The sequence below is a fragment of the Chionomys nivalis genome, chromosome 19 (assembly GCF_950005125.1).
Source record: "Chionomys nivalis chromosome 19, mChiNiv1.1, whole genome shotgun sequence".
Taxonomy (NCBI): Eukaryota; Metazoa; Chordata; class Mammalia; order Rodentia; family Cricetidae; genus Chionomys; species Chionomys nivalis.
The window spans coordinates 29,565,567-29,580,695 of record NC_080104.1 but is presented as its reverse complement, the minus strand read 5'-3'; the positions used below and the strand labels follow the sequence as shown (position 1 = coordinate 29,580,695).

The window sequence follows — 15,129 nt, the reverse complement described above, 5'->3', positions numbered from 1 at the left end:
GATGAGAGAGGGGAAAGGCAGGCTTCGAAGAAAAATACTGTCCTGCCACTGTGCTTTTGGAAAAGGTCTATTCCTGAGAGTTTTTCTCTTTCTGAAATCTGCTGGAAAAGCGAGGATACCAGAATCTAGTCCTAACATAAGGCTCTTAATCCCACACCTCTCTGAGAGGAAGAGAATTAAGGTACTGGAAAAGAGTTCATGGGAAAGCCGAGCGGTGGTGGCGCACGCCTTTAATCCCAGCACTCGGGAGGCAGAGGCAGGTGAACGGTACATCCCCCCCCCGACGTACACACAAAATAAAAAGGGGGGGGGCTGCCAAAACACAGGCTTCAGTAGATGGGCTAGCAACACCTGCAGGGTAACCAAAGAATTTCAGGGGTTGCCAGCCCTCTACTGAGGGAGGGCTCAGAGGAAATCATTTGGGGCTGAGTATGGAAGGATAGGGCCGTGGACTGGAAGTGCCTTATGTCACTGAAAGATCTGTGGGGCCATTGGTAACAGGCTGTCAACTTAGTGGTCATCACAGTGTTTACATGGAAGAATGGAGAGCATCTTGAAAAGCCAGACAAGAACTGGTTTGGGCTTAATTACTTGACCTCTATCCTATGTACTTTCACTTTGCCAACGTGAAAACAGCCAGATGGTGGGGGAGGGGATGGCTGTATCCAATTTTTTTTTTCATTGAAAGGGGGCAGTGGGCAATAAGATGGCTCAGCAGCTAAAGGCCTTTCTGCCAAACCTGTCAAGAAGTTGAGTTCCATTCCTGGTACACTCATGGTGGGAGGAAAAAATCACTTCCATGAGTTAGCCTGACCTCCACGTGCTCAGCCCTGTGCATAAACACACAAATAAATGTAATTAAAAAAAAAAAAAAGCTTAGAGGGGCTGGAACGATGGTTCGGCAGTTAAGAGCACTGGCTGCTCTTCCAGAGGACCTGGATTTAGTTCCCACCACCCACATGGTGACTCTCAACCATCAGAAACTCTAGTTCTGGGGACCCAATGCCCCCTTCTGGCCTCCACAAGCACCAGACATGCACATGGCACAGATATACAGGCAAGTAATACTCATATACATAAGATAAATTTCTTTTTTTGTTTCTTGAGACAGAGTTCCTCTGTGTAGCCCTGGCTGTCCTGGGACTGGCTCTGTAGACCAGGCTGGCCTCAAACTCACAAAGATCTGCTGCCTCTGCCCCCTGAATGCTGGGATTAAAGGTGTGTGCCATCACTGCCTGGCCAAAGTTTTTAAAATGTTTTATACATGTGTTGGCAACAATCCTTTAATTTCGTTACATTTTTTAATATTTTGTGGTTTGCAGATTCTAGCTTGCTGGACCTAGCTTAAATATTGAGAGATGAGGGTAAAATCAGATGGTTTAAAATGCTGAGGGTGAGTGGCTGTTGGGTGTTCAGTCCTAAAAGGGACATCTGTACCACCCTCTCCAAGGCTCAGGGAACATTGCAGGGTGGGGATGTGGGCAGGAAGAACATAAGAGCCAGAAGGTAGAAGGTGAGGGGTACCATGAAACATTGTCTTCTGGATATGGCATAGCGGTTGCACCCATGAACCCATAACTCTGGGTTTATCAAAGTGCCATCATGAATGAGAGCGACTCAGCAAGCCTCTCTGAGAAGCTATAGGCCATTAATAGTCATGGGGGGGGGGTCACATTCCTCAATAGTGCAGCCACTGGTAAGTTTCCCTTACTCAAGTAAGTGAACCCGCCCTACCCATGCCTATTCAGAAAACCCCAGCTCACTGCAGTGGTGCACATACACACCAAGGACAAGCAAGTAGGAGAGGGCTTGTCATGAAGGGGGTCTGCAGGAAGAGGAGAGGATTAGAGAGGGCAGTGGGAGGACTATGATCAAAGCACATTGCTTATGTACAGAGCTACGGAGGAATTGTTTTAAGCCTTAAAAAGTGGGGATCTAGACTATTGTGAGTTATTGGGGAGCCACTGTTCATGTTTGTGTGTTCTAAGGGGGTCAGCAGGGATCACTGAGAAGAGACAGTAATTGTGGGCTCACTGGAGGTCAGTTATGTGACCAGCAGTGATTGGAAGTTGGTGCCACCTGGGGCAGGGTGAAGGTCAATTCATTAATTGAGGGGCCTTAGAGACTTGGAGGATTGGTTCCCAAGGAAGCAGGTGACCAGTAGATGCCAGTGGGACTGCGATGCCTGTTGGATAGACATGGGTGGCGGGTGACTCAGGCAGGCAGTACATAGGTCTATGAACTCCGTGAAAATAGGAGTCACAGAAGCCGAGTCTCCAAGATGACTAACGGCAGTCATTCTAAGCCAGGTGATTCCAGAACAAATGGAGGAGTGTCACTAAGGGATTGTGAAAGGTCTCCATGGAGCAGCAGTAGATACCATGTTGGGCAGTGGCCACTGGATACTGGTGGTACCCAGGAGCAGTGGCAGCCCTGAGAGGTCAATGGTCAGCTATGGTAATAGGCAGCAGGACAGGAAAGCTGACCAGTGCATGGAGACTCTGCTTTGGGATCTGGAGATCTGTGCAAGCAGGGAATGAGAATCTAGCTGGGAGGCCCAGTGGAGTCTATTTCTCCAGAAGGAGGTATCCTTTCTGCAGAAAAAGGTTATTTCTCTCATAGGCTCAAGTTTGGCCAATAAGTAAGCCTGTCCATCTGAACACTGACTGGGAGGGTGATGGGTCTCCACTGGGGTAACTTAATTGGTGGCGATGTTTTGTCTTCTGCTTGGCTGGGATTAATTTTAGTCAGCAAGGAAGGGGGGTTCTATTTCTCTGGGACCACTGATCTGTCTAGATGTCTGTCTTCTCGTCTGTCTAAAATTCTATCTGGCTATCCAGATGGGAGTCTGTTCTCTTGGGATTCTGTCTATCTTCATGGTTAATCTTGACTGTCAGCTTGACACACCTGAGAAGAGGGAACCTCTGTTGAACTCCACTATGTCAGATTGCTTGTGGACGAGAATGTGGACATACTGTTTTAAATTGCTAACTGATGTAGGAGGGGTCCAGTTCATTGTGGGTGGGGCTACTCCAGGCAGGTAGGTGGTCCTGGGCTGTGCAAGAAAACTGGCAGGAAAAAAATATTATTTGAAGAAAGCTGACTGCACAAGGAGGAGGAAGCAAGCCAGCGATGCAGCAGTCCTCAGGGGACTCTGCCTCCATTCCTGCCCCCAGGTTCCCACTTGAGTTCCTTATGTGGCTTTTCTCGGTGATGGGCTGTGACCTGTAAGTCAAATCAACTCTTTCTTCTCTTAGTTAGGTTTCTATTAACGTGTTCACCATGACCAAACAGCTAGGGGAGGAAAGGATTTATTTCACCTACCCTTCCAAATCACAGTTTATCATCAAATGAAGTCAAAGCAGGAACTCAAGGCAGGAACTGAGTCAGAGGCCATGGCGTGTTCTTACTGGCTTTGCTTAACTGCTTTCCTGGAGCACTCAGGACCACCAGCGCAGGGATGGTACTAGGAGCACCCAGTGAGCTTGGCTCCTCCCACATCAATCAGTCTTTAGGCCACAGGCAAATCTGGTGGGGGCACTCATCAGTTGAGGTTTCCTTTTCCCAAATGACATTGGTTTGTGTCAGGCTGAGATAAACTAGCCAGCACACGCCTCAAGGTGCTTTTGGTCACGATGTTTGTAACTGCTACTGCAAACAAACTAAATCAGAAATTGATACTAGGAGTGGGTTTTTGCTGTGCTGAACCTGACAATGTTGATTTTGGGGAGGACTGTGGAGGATTTTGGATCTTTGGACTGGGAAAGCCATTGAGTGTTAGCAAACTGTTCTGTGGGCCCTTGGAAGAGAAGATAACAATGGCTTACAATGTTTCCAAGGGAAGTTTGAGAATCTTTCTCAGTTCCATTTGTGTGGTATATTTGAATCCAGAATCTGGAAATGAAGCCTTCTTTGTTTTACTGGGGTGACGGATGCTGAGAAGGCAGCAGCAATTATTAAGAGGGCAGTATCACTGAGGTGAAATCTGGAAGTTATTTCCTCCGGGTCAGTATACAGAAGCTGTGGTCTGGGCTGGGTGCATCTCTAGCTGATAACTGAACTTGGTAATGGATAAAAGCCTCTCACATGGAATTGGTTTGTAAGCATGAAGGGGTCATCAAGCGCAGCAGAGTTGGTACTGTGGCTGGGTGGCAGACTCTCTGCAGAGAGGCCACTGGTAAAGGCGCAGTCTCAGTTTTAGTGGAAATCAGCATCGAAGGGGTCACGGAGAGAAGCTGAAGTCTGGCACCATGTGAAAGAGCCGGAGTTCATGAGGAGGTCAAGAGAAGCCACTGGGGAAGGCACAGCCTTCCTAGCTGTAGCGAAGACCCCAGCACATTGGAGACTATGGGATATCAGTCAAGGACAATTAACAGAGAGGAGCCAGCCTAAGCTTACTAGAAAAGCTGTTGTGTGCTGCAGATAGCAGAGGCAGAGAAGTGGGACTGTGTCTTCCTGTTCTATTGCTGTGAAGAGACACCATGACAGGGGCAGTTTATAAAAGAAAGCATTTAATTCAGGGATTGCTTACTGTTTCAGGGATTGCATCCATGACCATCATGGCCGGGGCATATGGCAGCAGGCCGACAGGCATGGTGCTGGAGCAAAAACTGAGAGCTTACATATCAATAAGCAGCAAACAGAGAAAGCAAGACTGGGCCTGGTAAGGGCTTTTGAGACCTCAAAGCCCATCCAGTGTCACACCTTCTTCAGCAAGGCTACACCTCCTAACACTTAAGCAGTCCACCAAGGGAATCAAACATTTAAATACTGAGCCCGTGGGAGTTATTCTCATTCAAAGCGCCACAGGCTGCACATTCTTTGGAGCTCAGAAGATTGTGAATGAATACCAGCTGTCAAACACTGAGCTGCAAAATTTGAGCAATGATGTTGGACCTGGGGTTTCCTTTGATCTGATTATAACTGTTCCCTGGTTCTGCCCTTGTTGCAATAAGAAAGTATTAACATGTTCTACCCATTGTAAATGATAGTAACTAGTAAGCCAAGTAAACCCTTCCCTCCTCAAGCTGCTTTTGGTCACGGTGCTTGTCACAGCAACCAAAAGCAGACTGGAGCAGAACTCTATCTAGGTAAAACTGGTCTGACTGGTTGCTGACAAAGAGGGCAGGAATGTTTGACTCTAACTGGATCTGAGGCTTTATATAGTTATAACATTCAGAGTCCTTGGTCCATTGGCCACTCAAGAGCTGAGGACTAAGTTGATGGGTGCTGTGAGGGGCCCAGCCTGAACTGTTGTTTCAAAAGAAAAAAGAAACAACAGTGGAAAACCTGGGAGACACTGCTTTAACTCAGGGGAGATTCTTTGATGATAACCCCTAATACTCAATTATTCTCAAGCTTTCTTTTCCACTGAACCAAAAAATTCAACAAACCAAATGGATAGAAGACATTGTCAAACACCCTTCCCACACACACACTTCACTGCTTCACTGTTAAAAACTCTCAGGCTCTACAAGCTGACACCCTAGCCATCCGCAAGCTTGACCTTCGGCAAACAGAATGCACAACCCTCTCCATCTGCAAGCAGGGGTTTGAGCCCAGCAGTATCAGGGCTTCCTGGAGAGCTCCTTTGGGGTTCCCCAATCTCCTCAGAGGTTTCAGTATTCTGAATCAATGGTTCCTTCCTTGGAACAACATCAGCATCTCGAGGCTACAGGTACACATCATAAAGAGAGCGCCACACTACACTTCAGCGCTCTCTGGAGGCTAAATAGTGATAGTACAGCTGACTATTAACAGGATCTAGAACTACCTACCTATGAGGTAAGCCTTCAGGCACACCCCTGAGAAATCTCTAGACCAATGAGAGGCCTCTAGACCAGTCATCCTCAACCTGTGCGTTGCAACTCCTTGACAAACCTCTGTCTCCAACAATATTTATATTACGATTCAAAACAGCAGCAAAATTATAGCTATATAAAAATATGTATGAAGTAGCAACAAAAATAACTTTATGGTTGGGGGTCACCACAACATAAGGAACTGCATCAAAGGGTCGCAACATTAGGAAGGTTGAGAAGCATTGCTCTAGCCAAGTGTGTGAGGCATTAATATAGAGTAAGCTGAGGCAAGAACCATCCTAAAAATAGGCGGCACCATTCCCTGGGCTTAAATTCTGCATTGAATAAAAAGGAAGCTAGCTGACAAGCAGCATCCCCACACTATGCTTCCTACGTTGATTCAAGTTCTTGCTGCCATAACTTCCCTGTCCCAAAGAACTGTCTTTGAACTGAGAGCCAAAATTAATCCTTCCTTCCTCAAGAGACTTCTCGGGGTGTTTTGACATAAACTGAGACTGAGAAGTGGGGCTGCTGCTGTAAGACCCTGTGGTTTGTACATCATGGGAATTTGTTTGATTGTAGGAAGGAAAGGAATTTAGAACTGTGGACTGGAAAAGCAATTGAGAACCGCCGTAGAGCCCAAAGGGCTTGCATCTGTGTGCTAGTCTCCGAAAATGGCTTCATTCCACCATGTCCTGAGAACTGGGGTGAAACTGAATGTAAAGTCAGTGGACAAAGACAGGGGAGCTGTCAGGCTGGTGATGAGGATGCAGCCACACTGTTAAAGCAATCAGCACCACCGAGAAGCACCTGTCAAAGCACTCCATTACAGAGTCTCCCCAGGGTAGCACCAATTCAGTGTAGCTGTGATCCAAGGACATCAGGCTATGTTGTATCTTAGCAGCAGAACTTGACAGCACCATCTATGTGGGTCCGGGATTTTCAGCCATAAAAGATGCAAGATTGAGGGGTTCAAGGAGTCATATCCATGGTTTCAAAGAACAGATAAAGCCAGGCAATGTGTGGCAGGGTAAGTATGAGGTTACTGCATGAAGCTGTGAAGGTAAAGCCTAAATTGTAACGGAGATCCCAGGATACTGGAGCTACCAGGACCATGAGATTAATGCTGTTCCCAGATTTGAAAATGGTATCTTCCCAGTGGTGTTGGTACGTGTCTTTAATCCCAGCACTTGGGAGGCAGAGACTGGTGGATCTGTGAGTTCAAGGCCAGCCTACTCTAGCCTGAGTTCCAGGATAGACAGGGCTACACAAAGAAACCCTGTCTTGAAAAAGCAAACCATCAGACTAAAATGACATTCTCTTTGTTTGGTTTTGAGACAAGGTTTCTCTGTGTAGCTATGGCTACCCTGGAATTCCCTCTGCTCCCATGTGCTGGGATTAATGGCATGCGCCACCATTGCCCTGCAAAAGTCTTTATTATATTTTTATTTATTTTGTTCATGGAGGCATATGTGGAGAGAACAACTTGTGGGTTTGGGTTCTCTCCTTCCTTCAAAGGGGCTTGGAGACTGAACTCAGCTTGTCAGAGTTGGCAGTAAGTACCTTTACCTGTTGAGACATTTGCTGGTCCAGAAATTGACATCCTTAAAATCTACATATTAACTTTTCCCCTAGACTGTTTGTTACCTCTCCAAGGCGGCCTCACCTACCTGCCATTGCATTGGAGGAAATTTACTCAGACAAGTGCTCACACATGTTTTTGGCAGCACCAGGGCCTCTTAAAGATGGATCTGGTCAGAAACCTGCATCTCTGACCTGTAGCTCCCATCTGATGTTAACCCAGCCTCAGCAGACTTCCTCTGGTACTTTATTTAGAAGTGAACAATCAGATCAGGCATGGTAAAACATACCTTTCAACTCAGCATTCGGGAGGCCAAGGCAGAAGATGAGTTCAAAGCTAGTCTGGTCACCACAGTAAATTTATAACTCAATCTCCCACGTCTCACCCCCCTTGTGTTCCCAACATTCCTTCTTTTACACGAGCCCCTCCTCCACTTTACAGTGACCTAATAGTAATTACCAATCCCGCTGTTGTTTTTCTCTCTCCGCTCACACCCACAGTAACAATACACTAACACACAAAATGCAATTGGTGGCCCTTCAGTTCCCCCCAAACTAGTATTTAAGGAAATGTGTGTTTTGTAGTCAACTAACACTCCACTTTAAAGATCTTTGGGACATCACAAAAAGGCAAAATTTATAGACATACAAGAATAGGAATTGCATGTCAAATGAACAGGAAATATTTTCAATAAAATTATGGAAGAAAAATCTCCTAATTCTAGATGAAGTGATGCCCAAAGAGATACAAGAGGCCCACAGAACACCAAATGGGCAGGACCAGAAAAGAAACTCTGTGTATCATATCAAAATAATTTTAAAAACTAAACACACAGAACAGAGTGTGGAGAAAGTTACAAGAACAAACTCATATACAAGCATGCTCAGTGCTTAAGAACACTAGATGCTGCCAGCGGTGGTGATCCACACCTTTAATCCCAGCACTCAGGAGGAAGAGGCAGGTAGATCTCTAAATTCTAAGCCAGCCTGGTCTACAGAGCTAGTTCTGGAACAGCCAAGAACCATACAGAGAAACCATCTTGAAGAAACAAAAGGAGAAAAAGAACACTAGGATGCTCTTTAAGACCAAGGTTCAATTTCCAGCATCCATGATGGCTAAAAACTGTCTAACTCCAGACCTAGAGGATCCTACACCCTCTTCTGGCCTCCTCAGGCACCAGACCTGCAAGTGGACAGACACGTATGCAGGCAAAACACTTTTACACATAAAGTTTAAAAAGAAAAAGACATTCTAATCCTTAGAAACTGTAACCGAGAGTACATTTGAAGGAAGGGTCTCTCCCCTCGACCGAAGAATGGTTAAGGAAAATGTGATATATCTACACAATGGAGTACTACACAGCAGAAAAAAATAACGACATCTTGAATTTTCAGGCAAATGGATGGAGCTAGAAAATATCGTTTTGAGTGAGGTAACCCCAGACCCAGAAAGACAATTATCAAGTGGTTTTTAAACATAAGGCAAAAACAACAACAAAAACAGCCTACAAATCACAATTGCAGAGAACCTAGACAACAATGAGGACACTAAGAGAGGATACATGGATCTAATTTACATGGAAAGTAGAAAAAGACAAGATCTCCGGAGTAAATTGGGAACATGGGGACCACAGGAGAGGGGAGAGGCAGGGAGGGGGGCAGAGAAAAATATAGAGCTCAATAAAATTCAATAAAAGAAAAAAGAAAGAAGGGTCTCTGCAAATATAACTGAGTTCAGAATTGTGTAAATAAGATCATCCCAGATCATGGGCTATAAACACTCTGACAAAGGTCCTTCTAAGAGAAGCATTCAAGAAATTTGATAGGCAGAGGAAGCATGGAAGACAAAGGCTGGCACTGATGCGCTCCAGTCGACAACAAGGAATGCCCAGGGTTGCTGGCAGTCATCACAAGCAAAAGAGCAACAGATTCCCCACCCCACACACACAGACTTAGGAGGGAGTGAACACCCTGACCTTGCACCATGACTCTAAAACTAACAATTTCTGTTAAATTACCTGGTCCCCAGTAATTCCTATGGGAGCTATAAGAAATAAACACAGGACACCACAATTTTGATTTTACTTGTTTTAAAATTTCAACAATACACACACACACAAAGGTTCATTCTTCCAAGAAAGAAGCAAAATCCCCAAGGCTTTGCAGAGGAACTGGATCCATGAGCTGTAATGGTGGTTTCATCCCAGACTTTCCAACACAGTGGCCTCCGTGGCTCCTATGCCTCCCTTTCTCCTCTTCTACTGGGTCTCATGTCATTCAGATGGCTTCTGTTATCTCACACTAATTCGGTTCTCAGGATTCCATGCAGACACGTTTTATGCTGTCCTGACACGCTTCCTTAGAGGTCTCCTCCTAACTGCATGATGGATCTCATCACAGCTCTCTCTGTAAACTCTAGTGCATTTGCAGGGTCTTGACAACCACTCTACATAAACCCAGGGTCCTCAGGCATGTACAGAAATGTGGGTACAGAGAAGGCATAACTTGGAAGAGACTTGGGCACAGACTTAGAATCTTGAGGCACCTCCCCGTGTGCTCTTGGATAGGCCCATCTGCAAGAGTTAGAGGAAGGGCAGGCAGGTTGTTGGTGTCACCATGTCTCCTGGGAAAGAGGGAGGATACACCTGCTTGGCAGAGGGACCCTGTTAAACTGACAAGTTAGGCTGGCACTGGAATGGGGCCAGCTTGCTGCTGGTGAAAAAGACTTACCCTAAACCACTGAGATAAGCGATCACAGAGCCCAACTCCCAAAACAACCACTCATTTTCCAGTGGGGAGTCTGTACCATCCCCAGCCTTAGAGGGGCTGCTTATACTCCACATAAAACGAGCCCTGAGGACATTCCACAGTCATTAGGTCTTCAACTCACAGACACTCTGTGGGCTTCATCTTTCAGATTTGGCCTGACAAGAGAGTAGGCCTACTGTGACCAGTGAGAGGCACTTGGGTAGCATGACGACAGAGGGTTTATTTTGGATCCTTCCAGCCCCCACTTGGAATTAGTAAATCTGTCTGTGACAAGTCCCTGCCCCAGAAGTCCAAGTCCGCACCCTGACTGGCCAGTAGCTCACAGGTCACTCAGCACTCAGGAAGACCCTCTTGCGGGCAGTGTTGGTATAGGGGTGCCAGCGCCACTCTACGTCTGCCGTGGCCTCCTGCTCCAGTGTGCCCAGGCGAATCATGTATACTAGGGTCAGGGGAAAAAGATGTCATCCCATGCACAACCAAGCCCCTCCTTAACCTCCCCCAGGCATAAACTAAAGCTCCAAACTCACACTTCAGCTCAAACCGAGGCCCAACCTCAGTCAGCTCCACATTGCGGTGGTCTGTCTTCTTGTAGACATGGTGCCTGGGGAGAAAGCAAGCAGAGATAGGGATGTGCCTCAGAAGGGCTGTGGGTCAGCCAAAAGGCTACGAACGTCATGGGGTCCCAGATGTAGCCCAGAGACCCACCGGAAGGAAATGTAGTCATCCTGGTTTGCAAAGGTGATGACCCGATGGCTGTCGTCTTTGGGCACAGGGAATAGGTAACGAAGGATATCAGACACCTGGGGCATAGGAAGGGACAGTCACAAGTGGCTGGCCTGATCCTTACTCCTCACCCCCACCCCAAGGCTCCCATACTTACCCGCTTGCCCAACCGTGAGGTGAAGCCATGAGTGATGAGGTGAGGCTTGGCCTCTGACATGGTGCCCAGGTCAGGGATGTCATGCCGCATAACCACATTGCACAGTGTGAAGTACGCCGTAGGACCGAAGGGCAGATGGCTGACAATGAGCCCCACTGTAGGGTACAGGCTGTCAGACACTCTGCCACGAGAACAGCCCTAGCTCCCTTCCCCTGTGGCAGGCCTTACCAGGTGTGCCTCGGTGCTCATGGACAACCAACAGGTCGGTGACCCCGTTGGCTTTGCAAGCCCGCACCAGCGCTCCAACCTCATGCCGACCCCGGTTCATGCGCTGGGCACCTGGGAACACCAGTTTCAGTTCCTGCCCATAGACCAATGTCAAATTAGAATCGGGGCCACTGACCGTGGGCATCCCCTACTCCCCACCCCCTAGTACCTTTGCAAACATCTTCAGGCGAGAACTGGGGTCTCGGGAGGTAGTGATCATGATCTTAGGATCCTCAACCCCAGCCCATCGATATTCATCATCTACATGGCTGGTCACACCTGTCGGGACAGCAAGGGACAAGAAAATGCTGAGCCTGCTCAAGAGAACCTTCACTGACTGAAATGCACCTCCAGTGGCCAGGAGGGCAGCTACCCTTGGTTACCCAGCACAGCTGAGCAAGGAAGTGTTCCGTGGTGGCAGAGTTCTGAACTGCTAGAACAAGAGGTGGGAGACTCCCCTTCCTCACAACAAATACCTATAATCTCTGTGGTTCCTTCCCTGCTTAGTAAATAATGCAGTGACGAGACATGAGGGTGCAGTGCTGAGGACAGGGCTCTGCCCCAGCAGAGGCTCCAGTGGGGAGTGAGCTAAGCTAAGGACAGGGCTCTGCCCCAGCAGAGGCTCCAGAGGGGAGTGAGCTAAGCTAAGGACAGGGCTCTGCCCAGCAGAAACTCCTGTGAGGGGAGTGAGCTAAGCTAAGGACAGGGCTCTGCCCAGCAGAGGCTCCCGTGAGGGGGAGTGAGCAAAGAGCGAAAGCTACTGTGTTCACTGTTTTGTAAACGAAACTAAAAGCCCCCATTTAGGGAGAGCCCTGCGATGCCACACAGATGAACAGGAGTGAAGTGGGGGACAGGCACGGAAACACCCGGACACTTCATCCATCAGGTGGGAAACTGCCCAGTGTGTCTGAAGAGGACAAGGAGCCCAGTGCGCAGAGAAGTTGGTTCAGTGTGGAAGAGGGCTGCACAGCACAGTTCTACCTTCGCCGCCAGCATCATCGAACTCCAGGGACCCCTGTAAGGCTAGAGCCTCCCGGCGCAGGTCAGAGGGAATCAGCTGGTTTTCTGCAAGGAAAAGACAGGGAGCTGAGTGAGACACAAGCAGGGCCCATAAATTTATATGACACTGTGGTTTACTAGCCTGCACAAAGTTGATGGGAAAGCACTCTACTTCTTTCTTAATGGAATCAGTACAGAAATAGAGGACCAGAGAAGCAATAAACCAGCTATGTTACTTACTTCATTTGAGAAATGCTCTGGAGATGTGCATGGCTTTAGCTTTTAACTGTTGCGATTACAGGGCATGCCACCACACCTAGCTACCAACTTCTCATCTAACTGTCAGCTTATGGCACCTGAGGAGCTCATTTTTTATGTATTATTTTTATAACCAGACAAAAATTTAAAGAAGTTTTGGTAACTCAACGATGGGCATTTTGTTTGCAGGTCCAGGACTCTGGTCCTGAGGAACATTATAAAACAAACAAACAAACAAAAAACAGACTGTTCTTAATGTAGGAAGAAAGAATCGTGACCCCAAAGTCTTCACACAAGGACACTAAGCTGGGTGTGGAGGTTCATGCCTTTGATTCCAGGGCTTAGGAGACAGAGGCAGATGGATCTCTGTGAGTTTGAGGCTAGCCTGGTCTACATAGTGAATACAGACCAGCCAAGGCTACAAAGTAAGACCTTGTCCCAAAAACAATAACTGCAAAACAGGATAAAAAGAACACTGCTAGTCTTGATGCACAGAATACTTCAAGGTGAGTGGCCTATGCTGGTTGTGGGTCAGAGGTTTCTTCTGGGGATAAAGTGGGGTAGTCGGGGGCTAAGCTGTGATGTGTCCACTCTGGAAAATAAAACACATTTGAGCATCCCATCCACAGGCCCAGTTCTGCTCTCCAGCATGGGGGGGTGGAGGGGAGGACCACAGCAACAGCACTCCTTCCAGCTACCGATTACAAACAGGCCCCATCTGCCACAGGAAAAGAATTCCCCAGTCACTCACAAGAAGGAATGTCTAGCCATTCCTTTGGGATCTGAGAAACAATTAGAAACACTGAGCACTCTCACCCAAACAAATAAAGCAGCCAAACACATATACTCTAAAATCTTTAGACTTAAAACTAAATAGGTATAATGTACGCACAAATAATAGCTTAAAAAATGGTTTCTTTCTCTTTTTTTTGAGACAGGATTTCTTTGTGTAGACCAGGCAGGCCTTGAACTCAGAAATTCACCTGCCTCTGCCTCCCTAGTGCTGGAATTAAAGGTGTGTACCACCACCACCCAGCAAAACCAAAACAAAACAACAAAATGGTTTCTTTTAATGCAATATTTAATATAGTGATTACTATAAATGTTAATATAGTGATTGTTTTCCCTTTTATATTTTTGTGTTTGTGTGTCTGAGTTTACATGAACACATGTGAGGGTGGCTGCTGAGGCCAGAACATACTGGATCCCCTGGCGCTGGGGTTGGAGGCAGTTATGAGCCACTCCATGTGGGTCCTGGGAAATGAATTTGGGTTCTCTGTAAGAGCAGTAAGTGCTCTTAACCCTTGAGTCATCTTTTCTGTCACCTCGTTTTGTTTTGTTTTTTTAAAGTTCTGAAGATGGGTCACAGACACTTAGCGCTATGCTCATGCAGGCCAAGCTGATCTGGAACTCATGCATTCGGAGAAAGCACTGTCTCTATGTCCCCAGTTCGGGATTACAGGCATAGGCTACTAGGCCCAGTTTAGTTAGGCTGGTACCATGTTAGGCAGGCAGTCTAACAACTGAGGTACAATCCTGGCCCTGACATTATGCTTCCTAACTCAAACAAGCTTCACGTAACACATACATACTTTATAGTCATAAAATGTACCAGGGGTGATGAACAATAGACAGGAGACATAAACCTCCCTGGATACAGAACCAATGAAATAGGGATAAATATGACATTTCTAATTAAGCTCTGTGATAGAGGAATTTCATTTAATGGGACAAAAATGGAAACGTGGATAAAAGCAAGGCAAAGTTTTAAACTTCTAACTCGAAAAAACGAGATATTCTGTAAGCAAAAGTAACAACCAACTTGTAAACATGCGAGACTGCAGCACAAATGGCCATACCGACCATTCCGAAACCATTGAGAGGTCGTACCTAACAGGCAAAGAACGAAAAGATGTTCGGCCACACTAACACAAACACGCCAAGTTCAAACGCGTTTACAGCATTGCATAGTATGCTCTATCAAGGACTGGTACCCCGCCAGGTTAGGGAGGAGGGCTCACCTTCAAGAGCACGCTTGACTCGCTCTTTCTTCTCCTGAACCGATCGCTGCGCATCCTCCCGGGCCTTGCGGTACAGGTACTCCCGGCGCAGGCGAGCCTCCCGACGGAGCTAGAGAACAGACACGGCCGCTTTCCACTCCCGATCACCAAGGACCCCAACCCAGTCCTCCACGAGTCCCCCTCCACCACCACCATCAAGCCAAATCTCGAACTCCAAACATCCTACCATGATGAGCGCCGCTCCCACACGAGTCTCTGATTTTTAGGCGCCGCTGGCACCACGCATCGCTCACTTCCGCCCTCAACCAGGAAGGCTGAGAGGCTTCAATCGAATGGGCTGCCGTCCGGAGTGCCCCACGTTAAGATGGCGAACGGCGGAGGGCATCGCAAAGGTATTGGTCAGCCAGGAAGCCAATCAAGTCCCTGGATTAGGAATGTCACGTGCTTTAAGACAGCCCAGAGAGACGAGTCTGCCCGCGGCTTCACTGAGCGATCAAACAGCCGGTTCGCGAAGAGAAGAAGCGGAAAACTAGGCTGGTGGCTTCCTGGGACT

General features: G+C 47.3%; 1 protein-coding gene across 1 annotated transcript; it reads right to left on the bottom strand.

The window, feature by feature from the left end:
* Positions 1 to 9,461: 9,461 nt before the first annotated feature.
* Positions 9,462 to 15,072, bottom strand: Imp4 (IMP U3 small nucleolar ribonucleoprotein 4). The gene is made up of 9 exons (XM_057751673.1): positions 14,803 to 15,072; positions 14,577 to 14,685; positions 12,280 to 12,363; positions 11,468 to 11,577; positions 11,260 to 11,392; positions 11,032 to 11,186; positions 10,857 to 10,951; positions 10,679 to 10,752; positions 9,462 to 10,590 (listed from the first exon to the last, which is right to left on the bottom strand). The coding sequence occupies exons 1-9, from the start codon at positions 14,803 to 14,805 to the stop codon at positions 10,478 to 10,480; spliced, it is 876 nt and encodes a 291-aa protein (XP_057607656.1). The 5' UTR covers positions 14,806 to 15,072; the 3' UTR covers positions 9,462 to 10,477.
* Between the last annotated feature and the right edge of the window lie 57 nt (positions 15,073 to 15,129).